General features: G+C 42.7%; 1 protein-coding gene across 2 annotated transcripts; it reads left to right on the top strand.

The window, feature by feature from the left end:
• Positions 1–639: 639 nt before the first annotated feature.
• caprin2 (caprin family member 2) lies at positions 640–15,595 on the top strand. Of its 2 annotated transcripts, none has more exons than XM_035680054.1 (21): positions 640–850; positions 1,439–1,694; positions 1,782–1,844; positions 1,929–2,015; positions 3,568–3,806; positions 4,820–4,902; positions 5,799–5,912; positions 6,451–6,488; positions 6,595–6,825; positions 8,137–8,178; positions 8,253–8,381; positions 8,520–8,604; positions 9,012–9,061; positions 9,164–9,271; positions 9,350–9,451; positions 9,537–9,677; positions 10,471–10,615; positions 10,710–10,886; positions 11,080–11,141; positions 12,326–12,380; positions 14,307–15,595. In XM_035680054.1, the coding sequence occupies exons 2-21, from the start codon at positions 1,452–1,454 to the stop codon at positions 14,879–14,881; spliced, it is 2,769 nt and encodes a 922-aa protein (XP_035535947.1). In that variant the 5' UTR covers positions 640–850; positions 1,439–1,451; the 3' UTR covers positions 14,882–15,595. The 2 variants fall into 2 exon arrangements, with proteins under 2 accessions (XP_035535947.1, XP_035535955.1); XM_035680062.1 differs by having other exon boundaries at positions 10,710–10,826.
• The last annotated feature ends 693 nt before the right edge of the window (positions 15,596–16,288 follow it).

The raw sequence follows: 16,288 nt of genomic DNA on the forward strand, positions 1-16,288 counted from the left end.
GTAGTTGCAGATTACAACCCCCTTACTCCACCCTCCCCTTTCAAGCATGGAGGAAGAACTATGGTGGCCGTGAAACGCTTGAAATGGACAAAGAAAAAAAAAACATAAACTTTTGTTCACACCTGGTAAGAAAAATGCCATTAGGAGCGCTAGAAAAGAAAGCGCAAGAAGAACCTGATTTTTTTTTTTACAAATCATGTGTCTCATGTGCTGCTGTCAGGATAAAGTGAAGGTTTTAGCAAATATGACAAAAAGTTATTTTTATAAAAATGACCTACAGCAGCTTTAAAGAATATTTATCGAGATGTTACACTATGATTGCTTAAGCTACTACTGGACCAATAGTCCCTTTAATATAAATTCAGTGATTATTGACCGGTTGCCTCCTGATTTATACTGTGAGAAAAATACTGTCCATTTGCACAGTGGAAATAAAACATGTGAAACTAATGAGAAACGTTCCCAAAATATTGACTTAGCATCTCAAAATAATGACTTTGAGATAAGTCAATATTTTCAAAAGGTATTTTTTCCTGTAACATTGGCAGAAATAGGCTTCCATAGAAACAGTTGGAATATCAGTAAAGTGATGAAGATAAAGATTTTTGGTCGGAATCATGTGCGCGTGCACCGTGACCGACCGTGACAGGTGCCAGAACCGGATGTGGTCAGGGTCTCTCGCGGACTGTGAGGCCGGCAGGGTATATAAAGGTATGAGCTGACACCGGCGTGGCCTCTCCGAGCTGAACATCACGGTTGGATAAAGGGGGTCGCTCAGTGTTCGGGGCTTCCTTTGGACGTCCAGCGGCTGTCCTGAAAGGATTTAATGCGCACGAGTCACAGACACGAGGTGGGTCAGCTGTTTGTTTTTAATAAAACGCCGACGCGTGCGGCCATTAAAGCTGAAATCAGTCCAATATGGAGCCAAAGTTTCCACCGCTCCTATAAACTCTCGTTAAAAGCACATTTAGCTGCAAAGTTTGGGTGGATTTTGAATCGACTGCATGACATCGGGACTTGATTGCAGCCTGACTAATCTGGTGCCACAGCTGTAATTGCTCATCATATCCTCCTTAATTGGCTAACTTCACATTCTGCTAATGTCACTCCCCGCCCAGCCCTCAGGAGAGGTATGACTGGCGGAAAAGGACGCATCACATGCACGCAGGGGTGTTTAATCATATATAATACATATTCTTGCATGCTGTTTGTGCTGTGCGTGTTTTTGAGCTTCTGCTGTTGCTGCTTTCCTGATTCATCCAGAGAGCACGCTGTAAATGCAGTGTCACAGGGTTGGATGGCTGCCCAAACTGGGCCGAGTCCATCTCTATTGAAACGCACAGCTCAGTACCAGCAGCATCTCTCCTCTGTTGCAGCTGCATGGCACACAAACAGCACTGCTCACTGTTTGCATTCTTACATTTTCCTCTTCTTCCAGTGTGGAGCTCAACATGGTGCAGCTGTCTCCTTCCCCCACCCTGGATGTCACCCCTCCACCTGAGCGCTCAAAGGAGGGGGAGGAAAAACTGGAGGACCCTGTGGCGGCCGGGAGCCCAAAGGTGGGCTCGCCCGGCGGTCTGAGCGCCCTGCAGCTCGACCTGGAGGCCTCCACTGCCTACCACGGCTATGAAACCTACATAGATGATGGTCTCATCTGCCTCAAACACAAAATCCGCAACTTGGAGAAGAAGAAGGTAGGGTGGCGATGGGGCATAGTGAATATGAAGATCTGGACAGATGGAGGCAGGCACTTGACTTTGATATGTCTTGTGTGCCCACAGCTAAAACTGGAAGAGTACAAGAAGAGGCTGGACCAAGGCGAGGCACTGAACAAGGATCAGATGGTGAGACCTGGCTTTTGAATTGAAACAGGATGCCACCATCATGTATGTAAATGTGTTTGGTGTTTGTGCACATTTGTTTTCCAGGCAGCTGTGGAAAAGTACGAGGAGGTGCTGCATAACCTGGCATTCGCACAGGAGCTGCACAAAACACTGGATGGCTTGACTCAGAATGTAAGTCCCTGACTATTCTTCACTCTGCCCCCACTGAAGGTTAATTGTGATTGAAATCCCCGGGTCTCTCTCAATGTCCCCTCGCTTTGGAGAATCAGATCTGTTTAGCTAGTTTAGGTGAGCGCTCTTCAATAGGTTGATTAGCTAAACATCTGCAATCAAGTATTTAGATTTCTGGAAAGCAGTTTGCTGAATTTAGATTTTTATCTTATTTTTTTTTATTTATTTGGCTGTGTTGATCCCATATTTGCATTGTAAATCTACTCCTTATTAACTTTTCAAGTAGAAATGCCAAAAGTTGTCCAGCTCCAGCTTTATAATTTACTGCTTCTTTTCTTCTACAAGATGGTAAAATGTGTATATTTTAAGGTTTTGGACAAAACAAGAGATTTGTGAAGGGTAATTCTTTTGGAGATGAAACGATTCATGAGAAAATAATAATCAGATTAATTGATAATGTAATTTAGCTGCAGCCCTACAAGGAGTGATTTAAAACAAGGATGTAGAGCAGTGGTGTAGTGGTGCCTGGAGAAGAGGGTATACTCTTTTATACCCCAGATTCTTAAATTGGCCTGTCCAAAGGATAAACGCCCTGTGTCAAAACGGTGACACATTTGACTGCTCTTGTAGCCTATATTTAGTTCACCAAAAAATGGGTCAATAATTTTGCATATTGTCTCTTAACTTCTAACCGGTGTGATACTAATATTTACGGAGTTGTATCAATATTGCCCAGTTTGCTTATCTAATAAACATTTTTTATCATTTAATCAATAGTCAATGTCAATCCAATGCTTTTCATCTTGCATTATTCCAGAGTTGTATCTAAACATTGACTGAGAGACTATATAATCATAACGTAATAGTTGTATTTCACTCACTTTTGTCAGGCACGAGGTCACAAAGCCCAGGCTTGGAAGCTGAACTAGCCAATCAGATGCAGACTAGGGTTGGTCATGCCTTTGCCACCCTATCAAAAAATAAAACTACTGAATGATGCGCATCAGAGGGGATTTAGAGATGGGTATATTGAATGCTGACTGAAAAAAGTAGGCCTACCACTACACCACTGGTTTCCAACCTAGGGGTCGCCAAAGCTTCAGACACCAACTTGTGACGCTAAACGGCATGACTTGACTTTAAAGGAATCATTCAGATGGTTTAAACAGAAAAAGACAAGATGCTAATTGGTTAGCTTTAGAACTTTGTGAGTGAGCCAGGCTAGCTGTTTCCCCCTGCCTCGAGTCAGTATGCTAATATCAACTGCAGGCTCTAGCTCCAATCAATGCACAGCCAGGAGGAGATAAAAATTTGTTTTACTGAAAGATTTTTAAATTTGTTACAATATATTGACATTTGATTTTGGCGCTTTACGATAATGAACCTGTGGAGTTTCTACAGTAACTTGATTGCTCCACTTGTGCTCCAGCATCCAACAGTTGATGGGGGCTTTGACAACATTGCCTGAACAAACTGTGAAGGTCTCTGACTGTGACTCTGGCTGAGTTCAGCAGCATGTTTTCAAACTGCTCTATGAATCCTCATCCTGCAGTTGCTGAGAGCCCAGAGGAAGGTGGCAAAGAAGGAGCAGATGGCGAAGGTGGAGGCGGAGCAGAGGCGTCTGAGCACTGTGCTCCAAGTCCAGCACCTCCTCCACGGCCTGCAGCAGGAGCACGTCAGGAGAGACCTGCTGACTGGACACAACCAGGCACCCCACGTCACAGCCCAGCAGCTGCATAGCCTAAGTCAGCTCGCTGCCCTGCTGGGAGTGAAGAGGGACAACAGACTGAGGTAAGCGCCCTGTATCTCGGTCATTGAAGAGAAGCTGCTAGTGTCAACTCTTGGGGTGTAAAAATGAGTAAGTGGACCATAGTATCTGCAGGGAGTTGATGGCTCATTAAACTATACAGTGACTCTGCAATTACTGGACACCCTCTGGCCCTCAACACTGTGTGCCACAGTTTTTCAAACACTAGTATTTCAGCACATTGCCAGCTTCCTCTCATGCTGCCCGTTCATTGTGGAAGTTTGTGCAACAGTCGGATTTCATTCATTTTCATTTTGTCACCTCAACTCTCTCCATCCTCTAAGTGGGAGAAGACTGAGATTGAGGTGGACAGTTTCATAACTTATTACTAAAATAAGTGCTGGTTGGTGGATTGAAATGTATACTGAATTATGCAGACTCAACACTGTAAATTCTGTCTGTATTTGATGTATTGTTCGGCTACTTCAGACTACTTGTATGAAGGTGAAATGTCATTAAGGAATATGGTTAAAACAGTGCCTTACGAGGCGCTACACAAACGGTGACGTTCAGAAAGTTTAATCGCGTATTTGATCATCAGCTGTGTAATGCCTTTTATACATCAAAGGCTCACAAAACCTAGAAAAGACTTTGGCAGAGGATAGACCTGTGTATCCTCGCACATAGTTCTACCAGCAAGCCTCCTTGCTCCTCCAGACACAATTTAGGAATTGAGTTATCCTTCAAGATGTAATACTGATTTCCAGTTCACAGGAGGAAAGAGTAGATGGGACACAACAGAGAAATGAGAGGCCTAAAAAAAAAATGAATGCTTTCCTATTTAGAACATATAGTCGTGGTGTACTTTCGCCTTGTGGCCAAAATGAGTGCTTATTTCAGCAGCATGAGATAAAATGGCAATAAACCTGTGTGCTAAAACTGTCATGGTGAAAATGTACATTGAAAACCTGAATGAAGCGTAACTGTATGTAGTAGTTTAGCAAAAAGGCTGGCAGGGGCTTCGGGCTCTTTGATGACTTCTCCTGTCTTGTTGCAGTTTAGGGGCGCAGATGGAGCAAGCGGCTCTGGTCTACTTGGACCTGCTGGAGGGGAAAGACAAGCCAGTGGCTGGATCCACATGTGAGTATTAAACGTATGGATATCTGAGCTTACAGTGGATTGTGCCTCGTACTTTGTCATCCCACTAAGCCAGGCTAACATGCTCTGGTTGATCCTCATGCCACTAACTTCAGTTCTTCAACGGTAGAGGGCAAATTTATGTGCTTATATTTTAACAGTCATTACTGCTGTTGTAGCTACATGATTGAAGCCATAAGAAAAATATCTTCAGTGATATACCCAACTTTACAGCAGAAATAAACCGGTTTACAGCCTGGTACAAAAACGCTTTTGGCTTTTAATAGCCAATTTCCCTGTTCACGCCAACTGTACGGGGGTGAAATTTTTATGTAACTCAGGTCTGGACTGCCAAGCTGGTGACGGCCAGAGCCGACCAGTGTGGCTCTTCACAAACCTATAAGTCTCTTTTTATTCATACAGTCTCATTCATACAATCAACTGGGTTCCTCTTAGCTTTTACCCATCAATTCTCAGTTATGAAAACATTCTAAAGTAATGTGGAGATTTCAGAATGCTGCAATTGCTACAAATTGGTCCAGCAGCACAACAGACAAGCATTTAGAGGTTGGCCAAACTTATTTGAAAGAGAAAACAAAGGTGAATTCCTGTCTGTTGTAAAACTATCTTAGGTTCCAGACCAAATAAAGTTGTTTCAATGATCAATATCAGCTGTTGGCTTATTTACAACCTGACTGCTCATGTTTCTTGCCCTCTTGTATGTACTTTAAGCACCAAACCTGTAATAAAATGTAGTTTTCCTGCAGGGTAAATGGTAAATGGATGGACCTGTACATGTACTTGTATAGTGCCTTTCTAGTTTTCCGACCACTCAAAGCGCTTTTACACTACTAGGATCATCTGAAGTGGGTTTCCTTTTGGCTTTTTTTTTTTTTCAGTTAAGCTGTTAAAGGAGGAGCTCACCAGGCTGTTGAACTGCAAGTACTTCAGTTGTCTTCCACCTCCACCCAACAAGTCTCCAGAGGCAATACAGAGCTCAACCAGCCACAGCAGTAAGAAAACTCTCTACAATGTGACTAATGACCTGTGGGTGTTAAAGGTCTAGTGTAATCTGTAGGAGGATCTCTTAGCAGAAATTGCTTTAAATACTTGTATGTTTTTATTGGTGTATAAAAATAAGAATTGTTTTTGTTTTTAAGAATGAGCCTTTTTTGTTTTTGAGGGAGGTCCTCATCTACCGTGGCCACCATTGTTGAACAATGTTTCTACAGTGGCCCAGAATGGACAAACAAACACTGACTCTAGATAAGGCCTGTAGCAAGTTTGCAGCCATTGTAGTTTCTCCTACATGTTTGGAAGGCGAGTGGTATTCAGTTGGTTGCAATCTGTGACTTCACCGCTAGATGCCACTAAATCCTACACACTGGCTTTTTTTTTTTTTTTTTTAAATGGTGGCGATGAGGGTTAGACTTTAAATAGTTGAGGTTTATTAATTTAATGCTTAATTTACTCCTGAAAATACTATACCTTTTTGCCTAGTCTGAAATGGAATTGCAGATTCATTTTTCTTTTTTTCGTTCCTCCCGTCAGCTACATCAAAGTCAAAACCAAATGAAGTTTCTAAGGAGGTAAGACTGATATGCACTTTGTGTCTTTTAAGTTGTATTTCAGTGCTGTGTTTGTGACTCTGAGCATGCTCCAGGATCCACTGATGCTCTGTTGGTGATATGGCAGTTTTTCAACAGACTGTACCTGACAGACACTGAGACCCCTCCCTGCACTCAGAACTGGAAGGAAGACTTCCAGGCCATGAGGGAGCGGGAGCCTCCTGACTGCTGGGATATGGAGCTCTCGGACAGAACCGCCTCTCCCCAAGCTGCAGTCCACAAACCATGGAGAGGAGCAGCCACTTTCATCCGCAAAGTCCCTGTCACCACCAAGAAACCTTCTGCTGGCTGCAAACAGGTGAGGTGTCATCAAACTCTCTGCGCACTGGACTGGTATAAAACTAGATAACTTGAACATTACAAAAGTATAGGAACTTTGAGGGAAAATTTTCTGATTTGTCAAGTACCTGCAGCATTTTATTTCAGCCTACATTTCTCTAAATCTGCAGCTGCTGTTTGTTCATTGTGATTTGCTGCTGCTTCTGTGTTGACAGGTCAAAGTCTGCAGCATATGACCAATCCCAAACTTGGTCATATGCTATGTGACAAATGCGAAGAAGCTGAATACGAACATTTTAAACAATCCAGGCTACATGCAGGAAGAACAAAAAAATCCTGAATGTCTAAATGAGTGGTTCGGAATATAATTCCATTTGTATATTGTATTAAAATAAGGTGATGCTTAGACATATTCCTATGGTATGAATGTAACAGTTTTAGTCTTGTTCTCTCAGCCGCAGCCCTAACAGTGTCAGCTTTTGGACATTAAAAGTGTGGGCACTGAATAGTGGTCGGGTCACTTTCAAGAACTTCTCTTCAAAAATCAGACTCATTTATTTAAACAAAAACCCCACCGAACTCAAATGGTCCAAACATTGTTCAAAATGAACAAATCTCCATTAATGCCATAAAAATGTGACTGTATAATGAAACAAATGAAACTTAAAGTTAGAAGAAACTAATTCATATTAAATTCGAATACCAAAATATATGCTCCTAATATTTAACATTAGGCTGCAACAGGAGGTGTGAAACTGACTTGAGCAGGTCAGCTGCTCAGCATAAGTTACATGGCGATGTACCCTGGTAAGAAGTGAACCACTGTAGGACTGAACTCCGGTAATCCTGAAGTTACCTTGACAACCCAAATACTGCTTCGTAGTAACTGCCCCAGGCCTCATTGTTGTATAATCACACACAAATGACAGGCTGAAGAAACCGTTTTAGGCCCTTGAAAAGTAGTTTGGGTGGAAATGTGGCTAATGTCAAAAATATGTGTATTTGTTTCCAAAATGATGCACATTTCTTAGGTTTGAAATATCAATATCTGGGAGTCTTTCAGGAAGTTACAAAAACTGTCACATCAGCATCATCTGTGTTCATTTGCTGAGGTTGTGTGAGGATATTTAGGATTCAGTGTTGAATGGAAGCACTGTCATACTGTACACTAATTCTCCAGGGTGAACTCAGGAGGGCAAGAAGGAGGGAAGAAAGGGTCTGTTTGTTTTAAATTGTGAACTGGTGAGCTGATCTGAATTGTAATGCCTTTTTGTACAGGATGTTCTTTACATCTCTCCAAACGATAATTAATAAACTATATTCTCACCAGAGAAAAGAGAGGAGAGCCAAAGGAGAGAAACATGCCAAGTTGGTGAGTACACGCAGCACATATTAAATGTACACCTCTAAACAATTTGCAAACCACCCTCATGTGATTCCTGACAGGCAGTTCACATGGATATGCCTGTGGAGGTTTTCGACTCTCCATCTGCCTTACCCAAAGACCCCATCCTGAGGAGGCAGCACCTAGAGGATCTAATGACGAAGATCCATGGCTCCTTCAGTTTCATACAGGTGGAATTGCAAACCCACGCACATCTCCTAAACCACCCAGTGCAAGATGAAACTATAATTTTGAGTATTTATTCAGCTTTGACAGTGTTGGCAAGGTAGGGTTTTAAACTGATCAGTTTTTTTTTTTTTTTTTTTCAGGACTCTCTGCTGGATGGTGAGAGCTCCCAGACTAATGGCCACCCCAGACTGAAGAGATGGCCGTCTAGATCTCCCTCTCCTCTTGGTAACTTGGAACCAGTCAAAGCTTTGTAATTTCACCATCTCAACTCGGGTCCGCTCTCTAGCATTTTCTGGGGCCTTAAACCTTTATGAGTTAAAGGAGTTTGTTCATTTAATATGGGAATGGATCTGATGGTGACGCATCAAAACTCTTCTTGCTGTAGAAGACCATGGGCCTGTATTGCAAAGGGAGTTCAACTCCGTCTGGCTCTTTTAGTTACCTGGCCTTACACGGAGCCTATGTAGCATTGTGTTTTCGTGAGTAGCATTAAATGAAAACATTTAGTTTAAAAGAAACCTTCAAGGTACTGGGTATGGGTGGTAAATGCATTTAAGCACATTCATATGAAAATCTGACTTTTGTAATGTCTTGGATTTATTTTTTTATTTTTTTCTCCACCCAATTAACAGCTCACACTGACTTGAGAAGTCCAGGTGATGTCCTGCCCAAAACGATGCATGTAAGCTGTCATTTTTTTTTCTATCTGTGATAAGTCAGTTGTGACATAAATTGAAATCGCTTGGACTTCACGTCATCACTTCATCCTCCCCCCCCAACTCAGTCCACCCCACTGCCTACCAGGCTCATGGAGCGCAAAGCCAGTCTTACAAATGGGGATCAGTGCCTGGAGACATGTGAGCTGGAGCTTTCCTCAAAGGACCTACCTCCTGTAAGAAGCACACTGGCTATGATATGCAGCATATTAACCTGGCATTTCGAAGTGGCTAAAGATGGCTTGTCTCCACAGGAGCCACTGCAGTTGGCTGAAAGGAAGAAGTTTCCTTCACCGCCGCTGTACCGCAGGGAATCGACCATCTCTGTCAGTCTTGAAGACAAGAGTCGTCCCTGTGTAAATGAGCATTCTTGGCCATGTCAACAGACTAAGCGCCTAAGCTAATGGGAAGTGATTTTAATGCAACTTGTGTGTTCCACAGACACCGGTAACTGAGTCAGGGAAGCAGTCCCCCTGTAATGGGGTGGCATCTTGCTCCCCTCCCCCCCCTCAGGGACAGACTTTCTCTGCACCCCCTACTAGACGAACTCTGACATCTGCACAGTTTCAGAACATCCAGTCAGTAAGTCTTAACAAAACTACACACCATTTTCTTTTGGTTTTAATGCTATTGAGGCCCAAACGTTAGAAGCTTCTTTTCCTGTAACAGCAGTATGCCACTATTCGATTCAATATGTAAATCTGGTACATGGATCTGGCAGACAAACTGACGAACTTGGTGCATCCCAGGTCGGGGAAGCAATACAAGATTACACTCCAGGGATTGCCGCAAGGTCAGGTAATTTAAGCCAGTGGAGAACCATGGCTACTGCACTTTTGGTTGTCTTGTACACTGTAGCAGTCCCTGGGGAGCAAAGAACTCAACTCTCAAATTTCAGTCAGTCTCTAATACTACTATTGTATTTACACTTGTCTCACTTGACATTAGATAGCTATCCGATACGCCCAAGATGCATGAAATGTAAATGGGTTGGTCTGGGTTCTAACGGCATCAGACAGTTTGGTAGTGGCCACCAAATGTGTCATGTCTGCAAATACTTTCAAGGGTGTGTAGTAGGGTTTGGCAGGTTTGGCAGGCTGTAACTGTAGTAAAAAGCCAGTTTGTCTTCCTGTGCTGATCCAGTAAGGCAAGTGTTTTTTAAGTCCAAACCTTCCATAGTTACCATAGTAGCTATGGAAGGTTATCCAACAGAACAAATCAAATTTGAGCACAGGAGGCATACTCCTATACAAGTACTACTTGTGGTCACTCCAGATGCGAACTGCAGTCCATCTTAATTTGATCTGGACACCATCTGAATGCGGCTTGCACACTTTCTGCATGCTTCTCTGGTGTCATTTTCTGCTCACTGCAGGTCTTCAAGGCAAACACCTCCTTACCTCAGAATGGGGAACTGAACTATAAACCAGATTCAGCAGTTTTCCCTGAACCCAGGTACAGCACTGCCAGTACCCAAACACCACCGGAGTTTGCTCCCTCAGAAGATGAAGCACAGCCAGGTATATTGATTATATTTTTTTTTTTTAACTGTCACACCACTGGGTTGAATAGTCAGGTTTATGAGACCCGTTTTGTGCTGCATCGTCTCTCTAGTCTACCAGTCAGATTATACGGTGGGTAATGGTGGGCAGATCTTCCTGTCCCCTGGCCAGTCGGGTGGAAGCGTGGGTCGACCCGGCCAGCCTTACTACACCAGAGGATCTGTGAGAGGTATGGCACGTGGCGGCAAGGGACTGGCACAAACCTTTCGCTCTTCTGGTTGGCATCGAGGTATCTATCCTCAGCTCTCCTTTTCCCCTTTTGGGGTTTTCACCACTGCTGCATTTCCCTCCTCTCTTTTTGCTAGACATCTGTTCAGGATCTGGTGTTGTAGGGTAGTTTTGTCACATTGTAGCTAAAGCTCAGGCTGAAATGAATCTTTCTGTGGTAGTTCTGAAGCTGAACCCTGATTTCTTCTACTCAGGCGGGGCATACATCCCCCAGACTCATTTCAGGGACTCTGGCCCTCTCCTCTATGCTGCTCGAGTAAGTAAATCCCTTTTTTCTTATGTTGTGGCCTTATTGGCTCTGGGACTGAAGCAATACTGTTACTAGTAGGGCTGCACGATTATGACATATATTTTTGTTTTTTTATGATAATTAACGATCAGACCTAAGGAGTATCATATTTTTTTTCACAAACGGAGATCCCCGCCCGCAGCTCCCTTTCAATTAATTCACTTGTTGTTGTGCTGGTTTCAGAACACTGGAGGCAGCAAAAGGAACTATTTTGGTTTTGATAAAGTAGTCAATATTGGCGTTTTCCATCATTTCCATGATCTTCAAGTAATAAAAGCATCCAGGCTGCAGCTGCAAGGTGTGCGTGCAACTGCCCAAAAGTCAAACCATAAGGTCTCACCCATGTTGGCCGGCTGTTCTGAAAGTACGGAGTTTTCTGAGCCGTGCACACATTCATCAATATTGTAAACGATATGTTCATTTAATTGTGGGAAGCCAAAACAGTGTTAATTTAATATTCAATTAATTGTACGGCCCTAGTTACTAGTATATAGAGTGGATTTTCTTGGTTGGATCATAGATGCTGTACAATAAAGACATTTGAGTTGGCTGTTTGAAAAGTAGACCTGAGAAACAAGCCCCTGGACATTCTCTTTTGGGCGTTCATGGTCCATGATTTATTCAGGCTTACGCAATAAGAATTTCTTGATACAGCTTTTACAAGGTGGATTATTATTTTACAACACGGGTGCATAAATGTAATTAAATTGTAAATCCTTTTATGTTACTCAAAGCCAAATGCTATATAAAAAAACTATTTACAGTAGATGTGTGACTAAGTCATAGAAATGATAAAACCACTTTTCATGGAGTGCTGAGGATGACTTAAGCATTCTCTCAGCCTGAGGAAAACCACTGATCTGGAACCTAGAAATGCTAGAAATTGAAAAACCTACATGTTTAACTGTTCGTATTGGCTTCCCGTTGGCCGTGTGACAAGAAGGTTAAGTGTTTTTGGTTTTTTTTCGTCCTTTTTACAGTGTACTGTACAATAAAATTTGTGTCTGATCTGCTGAACAGAGAAGCAGACGACCAAAGTCAATAATGCAGCAAACAATCACAAGCCAAGACATCCGTATGCCTGGACAAATCCCTTTGTTATATCCAGTTCGGTCTTTGAACGTTTAACACTCTTTTTGATGTTTTCTCAGGACTCTGGATACCAACATGGCTATAGACGTGGAGGAGGGAGGCATAACTCTAGTGGTAAGAATGTATGCTCTAATTCTGAAGTTCTAAACAGGAATCTATCCCTTATGGAAGAGCTTTCACAGCAAACACCTGTTTGAGCTCTTCTCAAAAGGGTCGTAAGCTAGAAGGGGTCAGTATCGTTAGAATTTTGTCAATACTGCTGCTTCCATGTGGTTGGTTGTTGATGCCAAGAAGCATATCTATGTGAATAGCAGTATTGACCCCTGGTAGCTCTCCAAGGAGAAGAGACTACCTCTCTCATTAGAGTGGAATGTTGCTTGGCATGTCAACCAGTGTTCCTAGAATGAAAATCTCATTCATGTCTCCAATGGACTGGTTGCGTTTCCAACACTTGTATGGGCAGGAAAGTCCCCTGGGAAATGCAGTGACTGCATTTGGGTAGATGGAAATCTGCTTTATTGGGATAAAGTCAAAAGTACAAGTCTGTACATAACTTCTCATTAACATCTCATGCCTCTTCACATACTGCATAGAAATGTAATGTGTACTTACAGGGCAGAGTTTAGATGTATGACACTGAAGTTCCTTAAACATAATTCAAAGCCTCAAGTGCCACCTTAAACTACTGTGTGTGTGTGTGTACTCTAAACTAGCATCGATTTGTTAGACCTGAAGTAGATGTCATTGATGTTCAAAAACAGTTCACGGAAGACTGGAAGATAGTTTTGTACCATTGCTCTTGTGTGAGATCCTTTTAATTTGTTTTCAACGCTATAGTTTTTGCTCTCACCTAAAAAGCTAAAGGTTGAAGAGAACCAAAAATGCGTCCCTAAAAGCCAGGTTAAAAAGAACACTCACTCCTTGGTTAGATATTTCTGGGGCAGGAGCGAGAAAGTAACAGGAAAAATGTTCTAAAGGTTGTGTGTCCAAATATCAAGACAACCTTTATTGCTAGTCCAGATCAGACCTAGATTCATTACACCTTGTCAGATTTAGATTTATAACACATTCAGGTCATTTGCCGAGGTCGAAGTCACAAATTACAACTACTCGCGTTACTGCAGTTAAATTGTTATTTTGGTCATTTTATTCTTGAGTATGCATTACACTATGTAATCCACTCTGCTGCTTTTTAAAATGTATATAATTTGCTACTGAGTAGGCCAACAATTTGAATTATATCCAAACCTTTTATCTGCAATTTTGTAGCCAATCGCCAGGGGCCCACAATGCAAAAGCACCCTGAAGCACTGCCCGCTTCCTTTTGGCACCTGTGTTAATCATCAGACAGAGCTGCTGCGATAGTTTCAGTCCTATGTTTTTCGGCACGTGGCAAGCAACACTGCAAGCTAATGTGAATCATAAAAAACAAATGCTACAGCTGTACAGGTTTGGAGAGGTGACCACACTGACCAGAACAGTGCAGGAGTTGGCAGTAATTTGAGGACTGAAGATTTGGAGATTTGCCTTGAGCAGATAAAATTCCTGCTTTAATTGTATATTTATTTGGAAAATAAATTACTAATAATCATTACTTTGATCCATTCATACTTTTTTAATCTACTTAAAAAAGCAAAACATTAATTACAATGTAAGTAGGTACCTTCACATGGATCTGTTCTATTGAATGCCTAACATCAGCAGTTAAAGCAACTCATACATACATTTATTTAAAGGTCCAGTGTGTAGGATTCAGTGGCATGGACAGTTATTCCATTCTGGGCTACTCTAGAAACAACCCAGCAACCCACGGTGTCTGTAGATTAAAAACAGCCCACATTTATTTTCAGGTGATAACACACTAATGAAAAGATATGAACATTTTATTCCATTTCTGACAATAGATCCTCCTAAATGTTACACACTGGACTTTTTTTTTTTTTTTTAAAACAGCAGTACCATTGCCATCACTGGTCACACTTTATTGCTCAGTATCAGTGCACCCTGTGATCGACACGTCTTTTTGTCACGACTCTGCAGCAGCGTGGAGTGACTCCTCCCAGGTGAGCAGCCCAGACCGGGAGGGGGCCTTTACAATTATGGACTCAGGCCATGGGGATTCCCTGTCAGTCTCCACCTTGGAAGTCCCTCTCACTCCCCACGGCCACCATCACGCCACGTTGCTTCCCATGCAACTCTACCCCCTCACCCAGCCACTGCGAGTGGCCTTCACCGCCTCTCGCACCGCCAACTTTGCCCCGGGCAACCTGGACCAGCCCATAGTTTTCGACCAGCTGCACAGCAACCTGGGGGAGATGTACGACACCCACATCGGCCGCTTCACCTCCCCCATCAGTGGAACCTACGTCTTCATCTTCCACATCCTGAAGCTCGCCATCAATGTGCCCCTTTACATTAACCTCATGCGCAACGAAGAGGTGATGGTGTCGGCGTATGCCAACGACGGAGCCCCAGATCACGAGACGGCCAGCAACCACGCCATCCTGCCTCTTTTCCAAGGAGACCAGGTGTGGCTCCGGTTGCATCGTGGTGCTATCTATGGCAGCACCTGGAAGTACAGCACCTTCTCTGGCTTCCTGCTGTATCAGGATTGACCTACTATTGAATGAACGGCCCTCTTCTCTCTCAGCGTGTGGACTGTTTGCTTTGCACTAAATGGTGATTGATTAAACTAACATTTCAGTATTGTGGTCAGGCTGCATGCCAGTGCCCTTTTTTTTCCCACCAGAAAGCCCATTCATAACAACTGTCAGTGGCCAGATGATACATGTATGATCTGCACTCAGCCTGCCTTTAGTAATGGGGATTGTGACTGCTTGACATAAACCAAATGTACTTGATTCCCCATGAGTGTGTAGTTGACGGTGGTGCTCCCTGTGACAATAATACTAGTACAAGTGGGCTGATAACATGTCATCTTGCTGTAAATCCTCCTGTAGCACTTTACCTGTTCAGCCCACAGGTCACTGATTTCAGTGAGAACTCTAATGCAATGTTATGAATTTGTGCCTTTTTTTTGTTTTCTGAATGGCTTTGGATGACTGACCAGTTGTTAAATGGCTGAACTGAATGGCTGATTTATTGGATGAATTATAATTGACTCAACCATCAGCACATTGCTTGATGCTGGGCTCCTATGCATTCAGTCTCACCTTGCTGTGTGAATGTGAAGCTGAGGAAGGAAAGATTGTGTTCTTGGTGGTGGGTATGGTGTTGAACACTTGAGGCCAATTTGTTGCACTAACAGACTACTGTGGGGAGATGGAAGTGGTCCCTTGATGTGCCTAAATAAAAGATGAGCCATTAAACTTGTGTTCGTCGCAGTTTTTGCCACGCTTTTGCACTTACAGGTCTAATTTTAATAAGACCTCCATCTGTATCTCTGTTGCATTAAGTTGTCTACAGCACTGTATTTACCTAAACTTTAATTTTCCAGACACTGGGGCTGTAGGCCTTTCACCTGTCCATCTTGGGTAGAAAGTCTATCTAAAATTGCAATAACCGCTCCAATAATCCACTCCACCAATTTTAAAAGCTCAACAAGATAATCTGGGGTTTAGTAGATTCTGGCCTATATCCTAAACTGCACATTGCAGAATATATTTATTAGATACTAGCTCTGTATACTCCGCATGCAGAATTATGTACTGGGACAGATATCCCAGTTTATCTGGGATTGTACAGTTTCAAGCTGGGTGTCCCTAGTCCCAGTAAATATGTCAAATGCCAAAATGTTTTACTACCAAATTGTCCTGGTTTTCACCATAATTAAAGTGAGTGATTAATGAAATCTCCCGAATTGTCGACAGGATCGGTTAAGATCTAATGTTCTGTGTGTTAACACATTCAAAGAGTGACACACCGGTTCATAGGCCTACAGAAACAGTTTGGAGTGAAACAACTGACGTCTTCTTGATGAGTCTTGAACTTCCTCAGCGTTTCCTGTCTACTTTTGCTGCTTAAATATGATCAATATTTGCTGCACTGACTTTATCGCAAAT

The sequence above is a fragment of the Morone saxatilis genome, unplaced genomic scaffold, assembly GCF_004916995.1.
Source record: "Morone saxatilis isolate NCDOM2014 unplaced genomic scaffold, NCSU_SB_2.0 Contig10, whole genome shotgun sequence".
In the NCBI taxonomy this organism is placed as follows: Eukaryota; Metazoa; Chordata; class Actinopteri; family Moronidae; genus Morone; species Morone saxatilis.

Coding starts and splice junctions, on each gene's coding strand:
- caprin2 (XM_035680054.1), top strand. CDS start 1,452: ATGGTGCAGCTGTCTCCTTCCCCCACCCTGGATGTCACCCCTCCACCT. Junction 1,845..1,928: donor CACTGAACAAGGATCAGATG/GTGAGACCTGGC, acceptor TTTGTTTTCCAG/GCAGCTGTGGAAAAGTACGA. Junction 8,382..8,519: donor GCTCCTTCAGTTTCATACAG/GTGGAATTGCAA, acceptor TTTTTTTTTCAG/GACTCTCTGCTGGATGGTGA.